The 19,511-nt window shown below is 47.8% G+C and overlaps 1 protein-coding gene and 1 pseudogene across 3 annotated transcripts in view; both read right to left on the reverse strand.

Moving 5' to 3' along the window:
• LHFPL2 (LHFPL tetraspan subfamily member 2) overlaps positions 1–11,084 on the reverse strand; it is a 24,736-nt gene extending 13,652 nt beyond the window's left edge. For both annotated transcript variants that reach the window (XM_022594319.3, XM_089909050.1), the window contains exon 1: positions 10,544–11,084. In XM_022594319.3, the coding sequence (XP_022450027.1) occupies positions 10,544–10,973 (430 nt within the window). In that variant the 5' untranslated portion in view covers positions 10,974–11,084. The remainder of the gene's footprint in view (positions 1–10,543) is intronic.
• The window catches only part of LOC149749579 (uncharacterized), a 167,865-nt pseudogene continuing 159,418 nt past the window's right edge, over positions 11,065–19,511 (reverse strand). Inside the window, exons 5-6 of the transcript XR_016392558.1 lie at positions 15,067–15,107; positions 11,065–11,189 (exon numbers count right to left, since the gene is read on the reverse strand). The product of XR_016392558.1 is annotated as an uncharacterized LOC149749579 (transcript). The remainder of the gene's footprint in view (positions 11,190–15,066; positions 15,108–19,511) is intronic.

Below are 19,511 nucleotides of genomic sequence, written 5' to 3' on the forward strand. Positions count from 1 at the left end.
GCACTTCAAATATAACTCAAATGAGAGTTCTCTCCGTGAGAGGATCTTGTGAGGTTGGTACTAGGAATATCATCATTTGGCAGATGAGGAAACTGAGGCACAGAGGGATTAAGTAAGGTTACACAGCTAATCAGTGGTGGAGCTGGGACTCAAATCCAGGCTGCTGCGTTACTGCACACCAAAGACTAGCTTCCAAAACAAAAGCATCTGTGCAGCTGAAGAGGGGCGACTGCTGTATCCTCAAAAGCTGGCTTGCTTATACCTACGAGACGTTAGAGACCAGATGACGATGAACAGCTCTCCAGTGGAAAAAAACCACAGGAATGCTGTAAGGGGATGACGGGGAGAGGAAGGCTGCACAAAAATAAAGGCTCACCTACTGTCAGGCAGGTTGACTTGCGAACCCTGCAGCAAGACAACAGCAAGATAAAGGATTTCCATCCACCCCTTCTCTTGCATTACAATCTGAGTGTCATCGGCCTCCTTTACTGCAATATAGATGTCACCTTGGAATGGCTGCCGCTGGCCAAAAAAAACTAATAGAAAGAAAACCTATGAACAGCTCAAACCAACATAATATTCGCTATGATGTCCTCTCCTGAAGAATCTGTGTGAGCAGAAAACTGGAAATAAAGTGCAAAACCCATCAGACCAGAGGGAGAAAATGTAAGCCGTATCATCTGTTTACATTTTAGTCTTTGAGATTCTGTGCACTTGGGAGCCACCTGAAACTGCACATCTACCTAGAATACTAATGCCGTCCACAAACTGGTCCACAAAAAAACCATATCCTATGAACTTTACAGGAGAGACATCTGTAGCTGATTAGACAAAATCGAGCACCGAGAGCATTCTCAGACAGCCGCCAAATTACATCCCTCCTCCAGCAGCTGGGGCCATGGTTTAACCATCCCGCTTCCTCCAAGTAGCCTTTCTTTTCTTTTTTTTTTTTTTTTTTTGTGGTACGCGGGCCTCTCACAGTTGTGGCCTCTCCTGTTGCGGAGCACAGGCTCCAGACGCGCAGGCTCAGCGGCCATGGCTCACGGGCCCAGCCGCTCCGCGGCATGTGGGATCTTCCCAGACCGGGGCATGAATCCGTGTCCCCTGCATCGGCAGGTGGACTCTCAACCACTGTGCCAGCAGGGAAGCCCCAAGTAGCCTTTCTTAATTCACAGAACAGAGCTGAGGATCTTTGCCTTGACCTCCTCCTAACCCTGAACCCTTGCACCATTCACCATTACCTGTACGCAGGCAGTAGGTTTTAGTTAATCCTGTGCTAACAAGAGATCTGCTTGTCTCAGTGTCTACATTCAGGGGATGCTGCTCTCAATTTAAGGCATCAGGCTCTCAGGAAATCTTGCTTATGACAACTACAGACACCAGGATGGCCCCCCCCCCAGGTCTCTTCTACCCAAGAAGAGTTCTGGTCCTTGCCTCCCAAGCCCCAAAGCTAAATTAACAACGCTGTTCCAGCCTGCTTGACCTCTCCAGATGCCAAGACACTACCCTCAGTACCAAAATGCCAGTTAGCCATTCAGAGTCAGGGGTATTCGAACAGTATTTATAAATAAGAGTAATATAACAAAGTATTAGTTATACCATGAATCAAGGAGTTCTGCCCAAGGACTGCCACCTTTGGTTAATCTCTACTTTTGAAATCACTTTGCCCACTAAGGCTTTCCAAATTTTCATTGAAGATTTATTCTATAAAGCCCAGACAGGATTTGGTTTTACTGACTGCCAGTTCTGGAACGATTCTTATTGGTTCTTTGCATGATGGCTCATTTATTTATGCTCTGTCTGGGAGGGCAGAGTACATGCTAGGATTGAGACTTAGCAGCATTTACTACATCCTTTACTCTTTCCAAATGCCTAGAAACTCACAGTTTCTAGCACGGATTAGAGAGCACAGAACAGACTATGTTTCTGTCAGTGAACGGCATTTACTGAGCGCCTAGTGTGTATGTAGCAGGCCCCATTCTGAACATTAGAGAGCTGTGAAAAAGTCACAGTCCACACCGTTGCTCATATTCTAGAACAGTGGTTCCCAAGCTTCTGGACTTCAGACACTAGCAAAATCTCCAGAAAAATTACTGGGAGGTCAATATTTTTTCTTTTGCTAATATAAGGACACTAAAAATAACCGTTACCTCCTCTCACTATCATTTCATAAAAAAGGGTATTTTAACACAAAAAGGGTAAAGGATGTCATCTAAGAATAAAGGACAGTTCTTTAAATTGAACACATTTAGCACTATGAAATCTTACAACATTGTCCTTATTTTTCTCGCTTTTGCTGAGGACTGGTGGCAACTAAAAATTGGTGCTTGCCATCTGCCTCTACAAGAATCAAGTCACTGGCCACTGCAGCCGCTGACCTTCAACACCCCCTGAAAGGAGTTCAGGGCGGAGATCAGGAATGAGGCGCTCTGTGCTCTGGGAAAAACTGGCAGGACAGGCCTTCAGATAGATATTTGCAGGAGAAGATTTTATGAGCCCAAATTCTTGCATCTTCTCTTATCTAGAAAAGTACTAAAATCATTAACAGAGACATTTTCTCCTCGTGACTAGCAGTAACCTACGCCAGACTAGCAGCAACCTTCTGCAAAAAATGTGTGCCTGACTGCATGTACCCCCTTCACCAAAATCACATATATACTGACCTTCCCCCCGCCACCTCTTCGAGCAGTTCCTCAGAGCTATCTGAGACGCTGTCTCCTGGGCTATAGTCCTCATTTTGCCCCCAATAAAACTTAACTTACAACTCTCACGTTGTGCTTTTTTTTCAGCTGACAAACCTTAGCAGAGTGCACGCCCTTGTTCAAAGGCAGTGAGAGGCCGCTGGGGTGTGTGTGTGTGTGTGTTAGGATGGGGACATCTTTCTAAGAAGCCTGTTTGTTTACTGTATAAATGAAAAGGTAAAGACTTTTCACTGCACCTCATTTTAAAGTTTCAAGGGTTTATGGACAAGCTAGACTGGGCCCAACTGACATTTAAAAACTCTGCTTTGAAGGCCAGATCAGAAATGGGAGGTCACTGGTAATGAAAAGGATTTTCAGCTGATAACCAGTGTCTTTGCAGAGCAGATTATATCTACATGTCATTTTAGTACATGATCAATAACATCAGAGGTTTTTAACCAACAAGATTTTCTGAGGGGAAGGAGAAGAAAAGTGAAGGATCGGTGTCAGTAATTTTTTACTTAAAGCTTGTATTAATGCTTATACCGTCTCCCTGGAGGAGTCTAGTTGGGTACTTGTTTTCTACTAAAAACACTTCCATGGAATTATAATTGGCAAGAAAAATACTCTTCCAGGGTGGTGGGTGGAGAACGGACGGCAAAGCAATAAAGAGAATTCTTTGGAAGACAATCAGAGCATAGTTGTCATAAAAAGACCTTACAGCCAAGCCCCCCAGAGGAAGTTTCTGTTACAATTACTCAAAATTAATGACCATCAATTAAGAACTGTCAGATGCCCCTAGAATATGTGGAGAAACAATCCACAAGAAAGATGCAGTTTCTCCCACACTGAAGCCTCCCTAAACCTTTCTCGGCAATGATTCATGTTTATATGCAAATTACTTCACTGGCAGTTCCTAAAGCTTTAACTCTTACCTGTTAAAATGCATCCCCACAAACTAATGTAGTCAGATTATTCCTTCCCATGAGTTAAGTGATAAAATTTTACTTTGCATTCCAAGTGAGAAGGTGTTTCCTAAACTGTTTCTATGGAACTGGAAGAACTCTATAAACTATTTCTTGATAAATTATTCATCCAACATGTAGGGTTAGAAAGAGCTCCCGTTTAACCAAAATACACTTATAATTCAAAGTAAGCTGCCCCCCCCAAAAAAATCCAATGCAGTGCATAGCAGAATAAAAGACAGTTAAAAAATTTAGTTACTGAGCTCTGAAATTTTCAGGACAGTAAGTAAATTTCTTGCCTGCTAAAGTTTGGGGGTCCAGATAACGTTAAATAATTCCTGCAACAAAGCGAGTGCCATCTTTTCAACACTAGGGCCCTGAGGCTGTCCTCTCAACTCTGAACACGTAGCCACTGAGTATTTTGGTTTGAAGTTTTTAATATTGGCTTCATTTTCTCAATATGTGTGTTTTAGGTTTCATCTGTACTGGGGGCTATCTTTTAATAAAAGAGATTGAGGGCCAATTAATAAAGCTGCTGGGAAGCCTCTATACAACAACTGAACTCATAACTATGGCTAACTGTGCCTGGGCACGTGAGTGCACAGATTACTTCTGAAGTGACGTCAGAGCTTAGAAGAACATCACTGTTGCATCATTAAGTTCTTAAAACAGAGTGCCTGAACCACTTGTACAAATATTCAGAGCCATACTTAACGTGATGATGTGTTACTGGAATTGGAACGTCATCATCCGGGGCTCTGAGATTATCTGTCTACAATTAAGTGGTTACCATAGCAAAGTACTTTATTTGCATATCAACTGCATATTCTATCTGAATTTTAAGAGAGTTTGCAATTTTCCTCGAGATTTTCCAACTGATTCTTTAAAAAGATATCCCAGTCCCTAGATTTACTCAAATGAATGCGTGCTTGGTCCACTTGCTCTTAGGCAGTAGTTTTGTTTTTCCTCTAATGATACAGCTGAATTCTTTTGCTCCCTTTATATATGACGATACTTTGTTTTGTTTTTGCTTTTCTAGGGTACAGCTTCTAAAGCAATGACTCTCTAATATGGTTTTGGAGCAGAAACTCAAGAAATTGTAGACCTGAGTCTATAGGTCTTTGTATTTATCGGGCATCCAATAAAAGCTCCTTGGATTGAAATTTAATTCTGGCCTGCCTTATAACATTTTGGCATTCTTTAGTTTTCCACAAGGCTGATGAATGAGTAAATGCGTCATCATCAGGGGTACTCTTAAATTGACTCAGACATAGAACGGTTACATCTGACTTCTGGTGGAGGCGTCATCTGTCCGGAGAGCCAGAAATCCAGAGCCTCCTTTAGACAGCCAGAAGCTTCCGGTGCCTCATTCTAAGGAGAAGTAGGGGATGCTCCCTCTACTTCCCTCATGTCTTTTCTTTGAAGGTATTTTGAAGTCGGGCAACCAAGGTCACACTACCTTCTCAGAGAAAGCAAGGTGAATTTTTCAGGTGTAAAATGGGGCCAGGTCTCTGAAAGAGTCAGGAATCTCTTCCCCTCTCCCCACGTTTTCCAAGTCCTGTTCTTACTTCTCTCCTCTCCAGTGACCAACGTGGTCACCGGGAGTGAACAGGTAGGGCATGGGATAAGTCAAAACGGATGCTGCGACCAGGCTGAGTCGTGGTTATCTTTCACCCTCTGAAAAACAGCAATGAGAATGCCAAGACCCAGACAGCAGTCATGGTGTATCTCACATGCCCACCCCGACTTCCCCACGCGTGCCGGACTACGACAAAGCAATTCTACACGCAGCAGAGACAAAACCCCCCCCTTGTCTTCTCTCTAAGATCCTTCTTTTATTCCTTTCCCTTTCTTTTTTTCATATTGTTCTCCTTCACCCTCAATCATTGCTCACTTCCAAGAAAACTGAGTCTGCACAGCAGGCCCTGAGCCCCCGCTGCAGGGAGCGATGCCAGTGAGCATGGATGGCGCCACAGTGATCTATCCAATCAGACTGGTGGGGCAGCTCGCTGAGGCCATCCTGCTGGGCTGAACGCGGGGTAGACAGACAGAGGGCTACAGGGACTAGACAGCGTGAGAGCCAACCAGACACGAAGCAGCACAGAGCCGGCGAGGCAGGACTGGAGGCCAGTAGGCAGCCAGGCCAGAAGCTCACACGCTAGTCCAAGCCTCGTGGCAACCCCAGGGGAACAGCCTGGGCCAGCAGCAGTGGGCCAACTCCTGAGCTCACTGCCGTGGCCCCGCCCCAGACCTGAGTCACTGGGGATTCCACGGACTTCTAAGAGGGCCCTACATGCATTTCCAAACCCAAACTGCTTGATGCTGTCATGGAAAACCTGGATCTTTGCATTCTACGCGTTCACTGTGGACCACGTCCAGGTCACAGCCTAAGGAAGGCAGCTGGTGAAAACGACCCTGCTGGCTGATTTCCCAGCTTTTGTAATGAATCCCAGAGGGCTATGAACTGATGTGTGTTTCTGGCTCTACCAAGTCCCAGACGAGTCCTCACCCAGTGAAGACCGATCAGCCTGTGATTTATTCTGCAAGGGGAGCCTGAGAAGCCACCTGCAATCAGGACTCAACTGCTAGAAGCTGCCTCCAGAAAGGAAAGGATGGAGAATGTACAGGTCAGGGGAAGAGGAGTGAGGGGAAGAAGCTCTTTGTTTTCCTGTCAACTGAGCTTTTAAAAAAAATGCCTGAGGACACCCAGAGGCCCATAGGAGCCACAGGACTGCTCTGTGCTCTTCAGTCCCAACAAAGGCAGGCTATTAAGGGGCCAGGAATGGCACTTTACAATGTAGTTAACATTTGGTTTCGACAGAACAAGGTCAGTTCTAAAGACCCTACTCCTTAGAATGCAGCAATTGTAGGGAACACAAAAGAATGTACTAAAACCTGCCAAGAAAGCACAAATACTTTAATAATCATCATATAGCTACTACCACTTACTATTTACTATGTGTGCTTAAAAGCCTTTCTCATATATTATCTAATTTAATCCTCAAAACAACCCTGAGGTATGTACTACTATTATACCCATTTTCCAAGTAAGAAAACTGAGGCTTAGAGATGAGGCAGACTGGTGAACATTTCACAGACACTTTAAGGTGAGGTCGGGGCTGATCCAGGGCCAGATGAGGTTTGAGCTCTAACTGCTGCTGAGAGCGCCGACTGAACAGCCAGGGCATTTGTACGTGAGCATTTCCGAAGTGTCAGCTGGGTGCCCACCAGTAGGTAAGGCCTTGAAGGCGAATCCTGCTATCTGAATTAGCTTAATGGTCAATAGTTGTATTTTCATTTTTTTTTTTAAGTAACCCAAATTTTGAGATTTCCACTGAGGTCGCAGATTCTTTTACACCCGACTTCTAAAATCAAAAGACTAAGATTTTGATGGTTTTTGTTATACTATGGACAGTGACAGCTATGTGAGCCTGTGGCCTTTAAGATTAGGCATAGTAAAGGCATACTAGATAGCCTGTAATTTGTCACCCAGTTACATTTTACAAAAATGTCATTTTTGCCAATGCCAGTTGTAAGAAGAAACACAGTCTGAGTATCTTTCTGAAGGATCCTCTCGTTGCTCTGGCAACAGTCTCCTTTCTCACCATTTGTTTCAATGTCAAACGGATCCAGAGTTGAGAGAAGGGTTGTGGGGAGAGCAGAGACTGATGCTCACAGCTGCAGCAAGTCCTTGGCTGAGGCTGGGGCTGACCAGATGCTCTTAGAGACCGGCCAAGAGGACAGAAAGCAAGCCAGCTGCTTCAGACACCCAGGGGGCAACTCTCTTAAGCCACAGATTCAAGGGCCATGGCTGCCACTGATGCTGGCTTGAACTGCCTGGTGGAGACCTCTACAATTGGAGAAAGAGCCCTCAAAGATGTGCCCCTCATCCCCTCCCCAACATGAGGGAGCCAGCTGACCAGCGTTCAGTCCATCCTTCCAATGATTTCTTCTCAGAGGGGTGCTGCTGGGCTGGGAGGTGAAGAGAATCCACTTTCCTGTATTTCAGTTCTTAGCCTTAGATCAGTGGCCCCTAGAGAGGCAGAATCTGACTGTACAGGAATCTCTGCCTCTGGCCAACTTTTAGCAATTTCAGACGTTTTGAGATGCCATATGTATGCATGGGGAACATAAGTGAAAGGGGATGTGGAGAAAAATTTCTTGTAGAAAAATCAAGACTTTGGGGAGACAGATGACCAACAGCCCAGCATCTTGGGTGTGCTACTGCTCCCTTCTCCCCAGCCCTTCTTCCTAGAGGCCTGAGGCAGAGAGAAAGAGAAAAGTCAAGAATAACTCACTGGAGTGTATGAATAATACCTAAAATATGTACTCATCTTTGTGCCAAAATGAACACTCTAGCCAGTTATGTGAAATAGCAAACAAGAGCACCAGAAGACTTGTTGGACTAATCCACATTCTTAGAGACTAAATTCACTGGAGTAACACCTTATTAAAAACTGCATGTAAACAGTCTTTGAGACTGAAAGACATCTATAATTTTCTGCAAATTGATTGCAAAAGACCGATTGTGGTGGTATGGCCCAAGATGTCCCACCCTACTGTAAATGGCCATTCCTTTGCTGGAAAGCACTAAGTTTCTCAAGATGAAAAGCATTCCTAGGGATGACAAACCAGGAGTCTCATCTGCATACCAGCATATTGACAAAACTCATAATAAAAGCATGAAGTCATCGGAGATAAGCAAATAAAACATAGTTAGGGCAAACTGAGCAGAAATACGCCTCGCTGGTGAACCAGGACTCTCAACAGGATTAATTATTTGTGTAAACTGGCTTCCCTTCGTCTACATGTTTATTTGGACTTTTCAAAAGCTTTAGTAACACTTTGGTAACACTCCTCAGCAAGCTGTAAGATGCACATGCACTCGAGGCACTGTGTGCCTGGGGGGATAAAGCAGAGGCATTTCTGACAAGAAAAAGATGAACCAGGATGGAAACCCACCTTAATGAACATTTCTCGGAAGTGAAAATCCAAGCTTAGGGGATGAACTGCAGATTTGAGAAGTGAATCAAAAGGGGGACAATGAGCTTCACAGAATCAAAAATCTAAGACAGGATCATATTTTCCAATCCCCCTAACTTTCAGAAGAGGAATGCCAAGATCCACAGAATTGGTGCATTTATCTCAAGTGAAACTGCAAGTTAGTAGCAAAGCTGAAAATCAGAATCCTGGCCTCCCAAATTCCGTGAGTGCCTATGAGTGCCTGGGTGTCTCATGGTACGGCTGATCCTGGCAGATAAAGAGATGAGGGGTCCTGAGATCTGTCACGAGTATATCCCCCATTGAAACAGAGCATGACTGTGAAGCAGGTCCTCTGTCATTTCCCTGGGCCCATTACCCTCTCCCCCACATACACACATGGGGCCCCCTAAGGTTTGAGAAACAGAAAACATCATCTTATCAGCTGTTTGGGAAAAAAACTGCTGTTTGACCTGTTTGTTTGGAAGCCAGCCCTGCTGAGCTCAAGAGTTTGCTATAAGGCAGGCAAGAGCTAATTCATTCGAGGTCTGCTTCTTTACAGGCCTGGATGCCAGTCTCAGTGCTTATCTCCATTGTCGGCAGCCCCATGAACCCAGCTACAGGATGTTCCCTTCAATGAGGGTTGTAAGTGGATTGCTGTTTCTCCTGTTAGAGTTTAGATTAATAAATACCTTGGTTGTGGTTGTTTAAAAAGTGAATATTTGGGCTTCCCTGGTGGCGCGGTGGTTGGGAGTCCGCCTGTTGATGCAGGGGACGCGGGTTCGTGCCCCGGTCTGGGAAGATCCCACGTGCCGCGGAGCGGCTGGGCCCGTGAGTCATGGCCGCTGAGCCTACGCGTCCGGAGCTTGTGCTCCGCAACAGGAGAGGCCACAGCGGTGAGAGGCCCGCGTACCGCAAAAAAAAAAGAAGTGAATTTTTTTCCTGAGAAGTCTATTCCTCTGCTTCCTGAGGATGTCTTCAAACTCTGGTGTGTGCGTGTGTGTGTGTGTGTGTGTGTGTGTCAAACTCTGGTGTGTGTGTGTGTGTGTCAAACTCTGGTGTGTGTGTGTGTGTGTGTTTCTGCTGCTCAGAACAAGTCCCTTGAGCGTGGACAGACTGATACCCTCTTGGTTCCAGATCCGCTTTTCAACTCCACATGGGATAGCCTATGAAAATGCAGGCGGCCATGGAAGTTTTCTTGGAGCTCACGGCCTCCCCTCTGGGATCCCTGTAAAGTGCTCATACTTTTCTTTCCACTGATTTCTAACAAGCTCATTAGTGAGAAACTCCCAGAAAGTGGAAGAGTTAGTTTGTAATTTCTGATCTGAGCGCACAGAACATTCTGACAATTGTCTCCAGGAGACCGACAATTTAAACCAGAACATTATTAAACACAGAGCAGCTGATACTAATTCCCTTCCAGCCAGCTTCTTCACCTAACAAAGCTGAAATCATCCTGGGGCCGGGGATGGGGCCAAGAGTGGGTGGCAGCACCAGGCTCACTGCCTGTGAATGAATGCCCCACGCTCACGCTCATCCTAGCACACAGGGCCCGCTGCAGGGGGGCCTCACACACCGCAGTTCTTCCCTGGACGCACGACGTGGAAAGCACGCTGGTAATTTAATGGGAAAAGCAAAAAGTAGGAGTAGTTACTCAAACAAAACCCAGCAACTTAGAACCCGAGGAAATAAGCAAGGAAGAGGAGCAGGTGAGAGCAGAGAACAGACACTTCCTTCACTTCAGGGGAGTGACACAGGGAAAGGGAGCGATGAGGGCAGCGCGCGCCTGCTGCCTGGAACCGGACAGAAGACCGTCCTCCTCAAGTGTGGCAGCAAATGAATGAGCAGTGAGGGTGCTGCACACACGCACGAGCACACACATGGCTCTCAGGCCCCCTCGCCTCCACGCACGCCTACCTGCAATTCCTTGCAGCAGCCCGCAGACGTTGAAAATACTTTTCTTCATGATGCTCTGCACACACATGGTGAAGACGGATACCAGGGCCACCATGCAGAGAATGAAGATGCCCACGGCTAAGAAAATAGCGGTGGCCTGCCAGAAGCCGCTGGCGATCTCTCCGAAGGTCTCGGCGTAGGGCCCGCACAGCGTCTCCCGCTGGAAGTGCTGCACGCCGGGGTTCCGGATGCAGCGGGCGTAGATGCCCAGCGTGGGGTGGTGGGGCTCCAGGGAGCCTCCGCCCTGCTCGCCGGGCTCGGCGCTGCCGCGGGGCTTGGCTTTTCCAATCAGCCAGTCTGCGCTCATGAAGGCAATGAGCTCGGCAAACGCCACCACAATACTCAGGAGGGTCCAGAGCATCGAGCGACAGGTGACAATGACATGACACATATTGATGTTCGAGACGTCAGGAGTCGGGAGGCCACGGGGTGAACTGGACAGGCGAGCCCGGCGGGCGGTGGGGAAGGCGCGGGAAGGAGGCTCAGGCGCTCCGGGCCGGCAGTGGCCGCTGCTCGGGGGCTCCCTCGTCCCGGCGGCGTCGTGGGGCAGCGCTTTCCGGGGCTGTCATGCTGCCATGTCTCAGCTCCGCGCGGCCGCAAGCCTCACCTACTGGGGGAGAGGAGGGAGGAGAGCGGTTAGCGGCGCCGGCCCCGCCCCCGACGCCTGCCCGCCCGGCCGCCCGCACTTCGGCCGGTGCTCAGACCCCGGTGCGCGCCCGCGGCACAGCTGCCCCACGCCCTGCGCAGCCCTGCCCGGCGGCGCCCCTCGTGCCCACAGAACCTTGCCCCGGCGAATCCTGCGCCCCCGCCAACACGCCGCCGTCCTCGGCGATGTCGGCCGGTGTTTTTGTTTCAAGGTCTCCCTCACTGCGCTCTCAGAGGCGTCTGTGGTTACCCTTATCTCTCGGCAGCACGACAGAGGGGCCCATGCCAGCCCCTGCACCCACCCGGGGGCACGCTGCGCATGGGGTTCCTGCCCCAGCTGCATGCTCTTGGGACGTGGCTCCTGCTCTATTATATCTTATTAGAAAAAGTCCAAAAGCACAGGGATCCAGACAGATCAAGATGTGTCTGCCAGTGAACTATATCAACGGACTGCCTGCGTTTTTTTTTAAAGTTTACAGGACTCTTTGCCTGCTGTTTTGGTGTTAGATGAGCTAAGTTAGAAAAACTTGCCTCAAAACCTTTTGCTTAACAGTAGAGAGTAGTAACACCCAACTTTATTTCCTGGGAATCAAATTACTAGCAGAGACAAAGGAGGGAGTATTTGCTTCAGAGGTAAATGAGAATTTAAAAAGGAAAACAACGCCATGACAAATAATAAAACTTTGCCACCCAAACTTATTTTTCATCCATTTCTCACAGGGTGATTTTTAGACAAAATGAACTACACAAGTTAAAATGCAAAGAAGAAAAATAAAGCTCCAAGAACTGATGACTTACTCACTTGGGGAAATTATTCAAAACAGAGGCATTAATGACCATTGACTAAGTATCATTACCACTGAGGGGACTTGTTGACAACAGAGACTTGCCTGTGAAGAATGCGTCCCTTGAACTGTCCCAATTCATCACATGTGCCTCTCTGTCTGAGCTTCGATTCACCCCAGGTCTGAAACTCAACATGCGCATTGTTTCTCATCTCACAAGGACTCATGCTGTTCCCAAGGACAAACGGCTTCATTACCAGAGGGCTCTCTCTAACAGCTTAAACCCCCTTCAGGGAGGCCTGAACCCTGAAATGGGCCGCAGGGCTCCTCACAGCCCCATTTACTGCCCGCCTCCCCCCGCCCCCAGCCCACCAAGGTCAGGAAGAATCGCACAGCTCACATCTGACATCTGGGCACATGGCTCTGTTCTGAGTGATCTTATTAACTGAGGTCATGTCAACTCCCCAAGAACTACAAAGAGCCTCATGGCATGTGGGCAATGGTTGGGCGGGGAGTTACAGAAGAGGGAGGGAAGTGGGGAAAGAAGGGAGGGAGTGGGTGTCAAAGCTTCTCCACCATGTTGGCTAACATCCTAGTTAGAGGTGATTACTTACTTTATAAAACACAGTGTATTTAACAATCCTCACATCACTGCACTTATACAAGATGCTATTTTGCAAAATTAGCTAGCGCAAAGCTAGGAACAGAGGAACTTAACTGTCATGGTTGTGTGTGTGTGTGGCACTGGGGAAGGGAGAGGTGGGTGTGCATGCTGCATGCAAGGGTTTTGGTGTTCATCCAGTCTGGGCTCCAAATCTAGCTCCACCACAGACTGGCCATATTGACTGACATCTAACTTGTCAGAACCTTAGCTTTCAGCTTCCTCATGGACACATGAAGAAAGAAAGGGTACCCTGCCTCACAATACTGTTGTGAGAAATAAGCAACATGCTGTGAAACCACCTCGCACAGTGCCTGGCATAGTAGGTGCTTAGTAAATATCAACTCCATTGCCTCAGAAGCTTTTCCCCTAACATGGGTGACACTGGTCAGACAACTGTTTAACCAACGGAAGTGCACCGTGGATAACAGAAACTTGGCCGTTAAAAGATTAGGCAGAGGCTATTTAGAGATGGATGAGGTCACTCATGTCTAAAGCTTCCCTGGTGGGCTTTGAGGGTGAGGTCCTGGTCTTACTTCCTGTTTCCCTACTGCCTAACACAGCTGACAAGCTCAGCTGGGGAAAATAAATTAGCATTAGGCCAGAAGTATAACCTACTCCCACTCACTCATTCTCACCTCCCCCACCCCCCAATATTTCCAAAGAGAAATGCCTTTTGAGTAAAACGTTACCAATACAAAACAGCTTTGGAGGAGACTGTGTATAATGAAAGTGATCATTCTAAATGAGAACAAGGAAACAAGCTAGGATGACTCCCGGGAGGATGCCCCACCCCATGCAAGCTGGGCGCACCCACCAGGCTTACAAACACTTTCAATCTACAGGTGGAGAGTCTGTTTGTTAGGAGAGAATGAGGCTCTACAAGATCTTCCCATTTGATTAGAAAGCCAGTTTACTGATGGGCCCAGTTGCTCTTAATCCCTGCTGCCCCTCTACTGTTTAATGGCAATTTTTCCATATGAATAGAAAACCTCTACAGAGCTGTCCTCTTGCAGAACCTCAGACTCTGCTACAACCTCTCAGGTGACTTGGATCTTAATGAATATGCGAAGTGTATACCGTTCTGGTCAGCAAGCTCACCTCAGAGTCAGGGATGCAATTAGGTTGCAACTTCTAAAGAGAAAGGATGTGAAACTTCAGGAGAAGGGAAGATGGCACATTCAGGCTTATTAGCAAAATGGTTCATGCCAAATTTGAGGCAGGATTATTTAGGGACCCCTGTGCTTAAATGCAGAAAGTAGAGTCCCCTGTCCATCTGTACTAAAACAATTCCCCCCCTCCACTATACCAGATTCTCACATCCACACCAGAGTGGCTGGAAGGACGCCTTCATTTTTCTGTTTGCAACAGGGAGATAAGATGTTTTGGACTTGCCAGCAAATCGGCTAATTACTACTATTAGAGGAACAGCCACAACATGCAAGGCTGACTGACAAAAACTGGCTTTCCTCAGGATCCAAGAAAAGCCCTCGGGTCGGTGGGACAGGGGAGAATCCGGAAGTGCAGCAAGGGGCTTCTACAGTGCTCTGTACTCTGGTAAAATGCCCCAGTTTGGTCTATCAGATGTGCAGGGAAAGTCACGTACTGAGATAACATCCACATCATGGGAAGACAGATCCCTGTCACAGATTTTGTTAACCCAGGGATTCAGCACAGAGCTCCTTAGCACCACCCTGCTGTTCGCTGTGATTCCCACTCCTCCAAAGATCCTGTAGGAAGACCAGACCCTTGCTGACATTCCATGTAAACATCTTCTGTCCGTGGACCACTGAACACATATCCCCTCCAGGACACCTGGCTTTACTACCACATCCCTGATGGATAATGTGGACAGCCCTCTGACTTTCAGAAAAAGATGCTATGATTGTCACGAAGGTCCACAGAGGAAAGCCTCTTAGCAAGAAATAAGGAAAAAAACCAAAACAAACGAGACTCCTGCAGAAACCTAGGGTAATATACCACAGTCAGAATACAAAGCCAGGAGGAGTGACAAATGGTTGGTCCATGGGAGTCATCATACATAGCTCTCCAAAGAGCCCTAATATTTAAAAGAAGGGGGAGATGTGAGCAGAGCTGACACCTCTGAAAGGGGTCTGAAAGGGGTCCTTTCCTTGGCAGCTTCGTGCCGTCAGTGCAAAGGGAAGAGAGTGCATGTGAGGCAGAACCGCCCAGCATCAGTTGACTAGGAGATTACAGTACAGAAGCCTGGGAACAAAGGTCACAGCTTCTCCAAAGGTGGGGCAGACCGAGCGCACTTCAATCACAGCTGCGTCAAACGCCCACACTCTCCACCATCACAGCAACAGCAACAGCAAAGCCCGAGAAGGAGACCCTGCAAACCACGTTTTGAAGACCACCACCACCTTACTCACCTTGGTTCTGTTTTTCAACTTCCTTAAGAAAATCTGCAAGCCTAGATATCAGGTGAAGAGAACGGACAATGAAAACCACATACGGAACACTGGTTAGCACGCTGCCGTATCTGTCCTCCAGATCCGCAGCACACACTCACAGTCACACTCGTATACTGACATCTTTTCTCTGAACCATCTGAAAATGAGTCACAGATGTCTTGACAGTTCACCCCTAAATACTTTTGCATACACCTCCTAAAAATGAGGACATTCTCCTTCGTGACCACAGTAAAATTAACACACCCAAGAAAACTGACAATAATTCCCTTATATCCCAAAGCTGGGTCCACACTCAAATTTCCCTACCCTGCCTCCATTTTTATAGCTGTTTTTTTAAAACCATGACTCAGCCAAGGCTCATGCATTGCATTTCGTTATGTCTTTAGTCTCTTTTAGTCAAAAATAGTCCTTCCGTCCCTAACCTACCCCTGTACTGCCTGCATTTTTTCCTCTGACATTGCCTTTTTTGAAGATACCAGGCTAGTTGTCTTACAGGATACCCCACAATTTGTCGAGTTCCTCATGTTGCCATTGAAACTTGTTCTCTATCCTCTGCTGTAGAGAAACTGGAGGTTAAATTTAAAGGCTAGTTTAGATTCAGCTTAAACATTTTTGGTGAGAATCCTTTGTAAGTGGTGCTGTGTAATTCCTACTGCATCACACTTGGGAGGAATATTATTGAGGCTACACCTCAGAATCAGTAACTTTACACATACATACATATGCATAAGTGTATGTGTGTGTATATAGAAAGACAGAGACAAAAACAGACAGAACAGTCTGTCTGGTCCTCTCTGGCCCTAAAAAAAAATCCAAATGTTGGTGAGGCAGTGAACAGAAGTCTGCTCTGGGCAGGGCCCGGGGGCTGGGGTGGGGGGCGGGGGGCACTTGGTGGTGGTCGTTCTGATGTCACAGTGAAGACACCCTGTCTTGAGAGAGGCCATCCTGGAAGCTAAAGAAATCCTTCACCAAAGGGATTTTACTTTACATAGTCTTTGTGGTTCAGTAAGTACTAAAAAAATAGGAACTCTTGTGATTAATAATAAATTTACTACACTGACCCATGTGGCCCAAACAAGCGATACGCTTCGGAGCAGACTGCACTTTGCTCCCACACCACGGGTAGTTTCTTGGCCCATATCCGTGTTCATTATTACCACCTCCCTCAGATGCACAAGTCCCACAAAGGCTCACCACCATGGCCTCCAGCCCAGCGTCTCCGGAAGGATAAGAGGATTAGGAAAGTAGAATTTATGTGCTTTTGCCTTCCAGAAGCTGGAAAGACCCCCTAGAGTGCTACTTCTAAGAGTGCGGTCCCTGGACGCCCCCAGCTCCTAGAGGGGGATGTGGGCCACCTGTTTCCAAAAGCCTAAGTTCCTGGTTCCCACACACTGAACCAAACCTTCTGGGGGTGCTGCCAGAAACTGCGTTTTTAACAAGCCCCCGGGAGCTTCTCTACACACTGGATTCTGAGAGTCCGTCCGTCCGCTGGGAGGAGGTCTCACACGGGTGCAGTCCGCTTGCACAGAGCCGTTCCCTGGGGCTGGGGCAGGGAGGGGGCGTGGGCAGCGGACGCTGAGGCCAAAGAGAAGGCCAACAGGCGGTGGGTGGCCCAGCGCATCAGGACACAGCCAGACCAGCTGTCCCTGGCACAGCTCGCAGAGCCACGCAAGTCACAGGCACGGGCGACTCTGCAGGGAGACCAGCCGCCCCCTCACGCCTCCGCTCACGTGTTATCTGGGAATCCTCAGAGGACGGCGTGCGGGGCCCCCAGTCCATCGGGACCTCCTCTTCGGAGCACAATTGGTGTCAGAACTGAAGAGACATTACTGGCGTGAGCAGCTCAGCACCTTACACGATCTTTGTAAAAAAAATCAGCTACCGGGCTTCCCTGGTGGCGCAGTGGTTGAGAGTCCGCCTGCCGATGCAGGGGACACGGGTTCGTGCCCCAGTCCGGGAAGATCCCACATGCCGCGGAGCGGCTGGGCCCGTGAGCCATGGCCGCTAAGCCTGCGCGTCCGGAGCCTGTGCTCCGCAACGGGAGAGGCCACAACAGTGAGAGGCCCGCGTACCGCAAAAAAAAAAAAAAAAAAAAAAAAATCAGCTACCAAAGGAAGTTCTGCAAACTCTCATTTGTCCTGGTCCCTCCCTGAACTACACTGACTATGGAAATGCAGACACCTTGACTCCATTTAAAAGGAGGGTCCAAGTACACTAATAATTACACTGTTCTTCAGGCTACAGCCTCAATGTGCTCAACACCTCCTGCTCATTGCCAGTATCCTTTCCTCACAGACAAACCCCTCCGCTCCATCCCACCTCTGACTCTACGGGCAAACCCTCAAGCTGTGCTTCTCAACCGGGGGCGACTGCGTCCCTCCCGCCTTGCAGGGGACACCTGGCAATGTCTGGAGACATTTTCGGTTGTCACAGCTTGGAGTGGGGAGGGGTGCTACTTGTATGTAGCGAGCAGAGGCCAAGGGTGCTGCTAACACTGGCCCTCCCGCAACAGAGCAAGTCGGGCTGTGGAGGGTGACAGCCCCGCTCTGGGGCCTTCCTGCAGTCTTCACATTTGTAGGTGCAACTTAAAACAGAGCTCGAAAATCCCCCCCACTTTAGAAAGGTCTGCTCTAATGAGCAAGTCATGTTCTATCATCTGGATGGACATGCATAGTATTCACTAAATTAAGTAAACTTGCAGCCGTTTTTCTGCAAAATTCTTCTAAGGTCCAAGCTAGTCTGTATGTCCAAGATGTCAGGCTGACAGGACGTGGAATCCAACTTGCCAGAGTTGACAGAACCTCGACCCTGCCTCTCCGGGGGTCCTGGCAGTTTTTCTGGACCACAAACGAAAATCAGCTCTTGCTTTCAGTCATCTCTACTCTACGAATGGCAAAACGGGGCTTCTCGAAACTGCAAGTTTGGCCACATGGCCTTTATTTCTCCCGAATTCTCCTTCTCCAGAGTTGAGCTGGCCACTCAGTACGTGCTCAGGTGGCCTTGGCCACTGCAAATGTCAGGGAATCTCAAGGAACTTACCAAGTAGACCTAAGTAATTTCAGGCATTCCAGTTATTACCTGACCCCAGCTTGGCTCCCCTCTGCAAGATGCTTCTCTCTCCCACTGAACCCAGAGGTGGTTTCAGCTGCCTGGTGGCCCCTCCAGAGAAGTGAAGGTTCCACTCTCCAGAACACCTCAGCAAGCCTCTTTTTTCTGGGTCTGATCACTCGCTGAGGAGCCGCTCATTGTCAAGTTTGTTTTTTAATTCACCAGTCCTGGCCGGTCACATGTGTCTTCCTCGATGCCCACTCCAACTCCACTGTATCCAATCAATTTGCTTTCTGAGCACACATTTCTAGAGGGATCGTTTTTATACTCTGTCCTGAGGCATCAGCAACCAGGGACAACAAGTCCACCTGTCTGGTCCTATTTTCTAAATGATCCATTCTTTAAGATTTTTCAAGCCCACTTACACATTATTGATTTATTTATTTGGCTGTGTCGGGTCTCATCTGCGTCATGTGGGATCTTCATTGTGACATGTGGGATCCTTTGCTGCGGCACGCGGGCTCCTCTAGTCGTGGCTTGTGGGCTTCTCTCTAGTTGTGGTGCGTGGGCTCCAGAGCGCGCGGGCTCAGTAGTTTCGGGGCGCGGACGTAGTTGCCCCGCAGCAAGTGGAATCTTATTTCCCCAACCAGGGATCGAACCCACGTCCCTTGCATTGGAAGGTGGATTCTTAACCACTGGGACCACCAGGGAAGTCCCCCACTTACACATTTTATAACTTCTTTTCTTTCTACAAATGTCATCATCTAAAAATCTGCAGGAGGCAAGTCTTCCTTTATGTGTCTTTCTCTTTCTGTCCAACAGGAGAGACTGAAGAACCGACTTCCATGGTGGGTACCAAGGTGTGACTCAGCACAGATACTGCTAGCCAGGGCCCACATGCCTATGCCCTGTACGCACTGTGTGGGGTGTCAAAGGTTTCGGGTTTGCTAAAGCGGAATTACAACTTGAGCTTCAAGAGATGCCTTTTAATGTTACTGTTTTACATAATTTTAAACAGAAGGTATTTTTCATACTCATAATGAATTCTGGCAAAATATAAGGCGTTACGTGAGCCTCAGTAGTATTTTCAGGATCAATAAGAAAGCAGAGAGTTTTAATGGACAAAAGTAACACAGGGTGGAAAACGAAAAACTTATAAGACCTTACACATAAAAATCAAGATACCTCCGGCTTCATAAGCTCCCTGGTGTCATAGAGGGGGACTGCAAATGCCCTCTGTTTAAGTGACCCAACTCTGAGAATAAATAACCCTTAGGGGATGGACTTCTGTCTCATCTAAGTGGACAGCTGGGCAGCGTGCCCCAGCACTGGGGAGCACGGATGTTCATTATTAC

The sequence above is a fragment of the Delphinapterus leucas genome, chromosome 3 (assembly GCF_059928025.1).
Source record: "Delphinapterus leucas isolate spDelLeu-1000000601 "Yukka" chromosome 3, BTC_Dleu_Yukka2, whole genome shotgun sequence".
Taxonomy (NCBI): domain Eukaryota; kingdom Metazoa; phylum Chordata; class Mammalia; order Artiodactyla; family Monodontidae; genus Delphinapterus; species Delphinapterus leucas.